This window comes from Otolemur garnettii, unplaced genomic scaffold (assembly GCF_000181295.1).
Source record: "Otolemur garnettii isolate 467f Iridium unplaced genomic scaffold, OtoGar3 scaffold00034, whole genome shotgun sequence".
Taxonomy (NCBI): Eukaryota; Metazoa; Chordata; class Mammalia; order Primates; family Galagidae; genus Otolemur; species Otolemur garnettii.
In genome coordinates, this window is record NW_003852429.1 from 8,040,331 (window position 1) to 8,043,286 (window position 2,956).

A 2,956-nucleotide genomic window follows, 5' to 3' on the forward strand; every position below is an offset into this window, starting at 1 on the left:
GGACTGCTACTCCACCTTGAGAAAGCAAGGAAATGCTGACATATGCTACTTTGAAAATGTTATGTTAATGAAGTAAACCAGTCATGAAAGGACAATACTCTGTGATTCCACTCTGTGTGTAATCATTCATAAAGACAGAAAGGAAAATGGGGGTTGCCAGGGACGGGGGGGAAGGAGGAGTTGTTGTTTCATGGATACAGTTTCAGTTTTGAAAGAGGCAAAGAGCTCTAGAGATTGATTGCACAACTGTGGGAATGTACATAACACCACTGAATTCTGCAATTAAAAAGGAAGAAGACAGTACAGTTTATGTGTAGTTTATAACAACTAAAAACTCAAAATATTTAGAAGAAGTTGAAAGAGAGAGGGAGGGAGAGAATGAGAGGAAAGGAGGAGGAGGGTGAGGGAGATGGGAGACAGAGGTCCCCGAGCTGCATCCGTGCAGGGGTGAGACCTGCAGCCCTCCCCTCGCTTCCCACCATCTGTGGCCCTGGGGGTGAGATTATAGGGATAGACCTTGGTCTCCTTGAATTCTCTCACTCCTGGAGAAGGAAGATTCTGAATGTCCCACCCAACACCCCCCACCCTGGGAAAGGACACTGGAGAATCCGAGGGCAACTCACGTCAATTTCCACCTGGACAAGTGCAGCCACCACGAAGGCCATGGCAGCCAGGAACATTCCAGCCGTCATCCTCCTTAAGGAGCTGGTCAGGAGGAGAAGAGCGTGACCCCAGCCAGTCTTATACCCAAGAGCTAAACTCCCAAAGGAAACACCTCCCCTGCCAGCCCCCAACAAAACTAACTTCCCCACAGAAGCACAGCGGTGCCTCTTCCTCTGCTGTTCATGATTTTTTTTGTTTTTTTTTGAGATGGAGCCTCAAGCTATCCCCCTGAGTAGAGTGCCATGGCATCACGCTCACAGCAACCTCCAACTCCTGGGCTCAAGCGAGTCTCCTGCCTCAGCCTCCCAAGTAGCTGGGACCACAGGCACCCGCCACAACGCCCAGCCATTTTTTGGTTGCAGCCATCACTGTTGTTTGGCAGGCCCGGGCTGGGGATTCGAACCCGCCACCTTAGGTGTATGTGGCTGGCACCTTAGCTGCTTGAGCCACAGGCGCCGAGCCTGCTGTTCACGATTAAGGAGGATAAACAGATCTACCTCCTCGTTAGAGAGAGGTAGCAGGTTTCTCTTAATTTCTAGAAGCTAAAGTTCAGATTGCCGTTAACATTTCTATCATCTATACCAAAGTGAGCCTTAATCAGAAGATATTTCAGGCTTCCATTAATAGCCCCTTTATTTAAAGGATATTTTCAGAAACCTCGGTGCACACACATGTGTTTAATTCATCTCCCAAACCTCATCCCCTAGGTGCTGCTGTGGGAGGGGCAGCAGGTGTCCCTCCGCTGAGCCCCTGGGCAGGGAGTGCAGGAGGTTACACTGAGACCCAGAGACCCTCAACCAACCCCTCCGACCAGTCACCTACGTGAAGTTGAAACCACACTTTGCAATCAGAGGATACAGCACACCATCGAAGATGGGGACCATGATAACGATCAAGATGGGGTTCACGGTCTGCCGAGGAAGTAGAGGTGAGATGTTACTGTTGTCTCATCTTTAATGCCGATTAAAGACGGCTTTGATCTCTGAAAGCAACTTAAGTATTTTCTCCTACCTGCATCTGATCCGGCTGAATTTCAATAGCTCCCTAAAAAGAGGGGAAAACATCTCACTGAAAAATGACATGAAAGGGAAAGAGAAGGGAACCGAGAAGGTCCAAGTCTTGGCAGCCCAAACTTACCATTTTCCCGTTCATAGTTGTTGCTTGCAGTGTCCATCGGGAGCCCTTGAAAATGAACAGGTTTACCACACCATTTGGGAATGTGGGTTTTAAAAATATTACAGGTCAATGTCCAGTGTTTTCCAAATCAGTAACAAGGTCTGAAATGTTATGGGATTTAAAATGGCCTTAAACATCAAGTGAGCCTCCCAGCTCTTATTTTAATACAAGGAAAGAAAATGGGTTGCGTTTCTGTTGTGCAGGGAACAGAGTATGTAGTACACTACTCTGAGATAAAGCTGTACTTTGCAAATACAAAAATGCATTTCTGAGGCTTGGTGGCATGACACTGGTTGCAAGGTGAAAGCAGCTATGTACACTGTGGGTAGTCTGTATTTATTGGCATTGGAGTTTCAAGAGGATTATTATAGTTAAGACCTATTTTTGCCAGTCTGTGATGGCCAAAAGTAGATCTCTCTAATGATAGTGATGGACTTGAACTTGGGCATTGTGGTTATAGTCATCTCATTTTATAGGAAAAAATGATCCAAGACTGTACAAAATGTACATGATTACTTCCATGGAAGACTAAACATAAATATTTCAATATGAACCAATCATCTCCACCAGGAGGACCTCACAGAAGGTCAGGAAACTGGGCCAGGCATGGTGGCTCCTGCCTGTGATCCCAGCACTTTGGGAGGTAGAGGCCAAAGAATTGCTTGAGGCCAGGAGTTTGAGACCAGCCTGAGCAACAGAGTGAGATCCTGTCCACAAAAAAATTAGCAAGGCGTGGTGGCCTACACCTATAGTCACAGCCACTTAAGAGGGTGAGGCAAGAGGATCATTTGAGCCCAGGAATTAGAAGTTACTATGAGGTAGGCAGATGGCATAGCACTCTAGACTGGGCAACAGAGTGAGACTCTGTATCCATTAAATAAATAAATAAATAAAGTCAGGAAACCCTCTGCTTGAGTTCTTAACATCAACCTGTCATTGAGTACTGTATAGACTTCCACAAATGGATCCTCATAGTCCTGAAGTGGGTTCCCACGAGCCTTTCAGAACAGTCAAGATTGTCACAGGGTGGTAACTGTGGCTCAGCAGGTAGGGTGCCAGCCCCACATACCAAGGGTGGTGGGTTCAAACCCGGTCCTGGCCAGCTAAAACAGCAGTG

The 2,956-nt window shown here is 46.9% G+C and overlaps 1 protein-coding gene across 1 annotated transcript in view; it reads right to left on the reverse strand.

Annotated features, from left to right (window-relative positions):
• The window catches only part of LOC100948091 (solute carrier family 15 member 1-like), a 57,077-nt gene that overhangs the window by 10,543 nt on the left and 43,578 nt on the right, over window positions 1-2,956 (reverse strand). The window contains exons 11-14 of the mRNA XM_023513106.1: window positions 1,801-1,845; window positions 1,675-1,707; window positions 1,486-1,574; window positions 624-705 (exon numbers count right to left, since the gene is read on the reverse strand). Coding sequence (XP_023368874.1) covers window positions 624-705; window positions 1,486-1,574; window positions 1,675-1,707; window positions 1,801-1,845 — 249 coding nt within the window. The remainder of the gene's footprint in view (window positions 1-623; window positions 706-1,485; window positions 1,575-1,674; window positions 1,708-1,800; window positions 1,846-2,956) is intronic.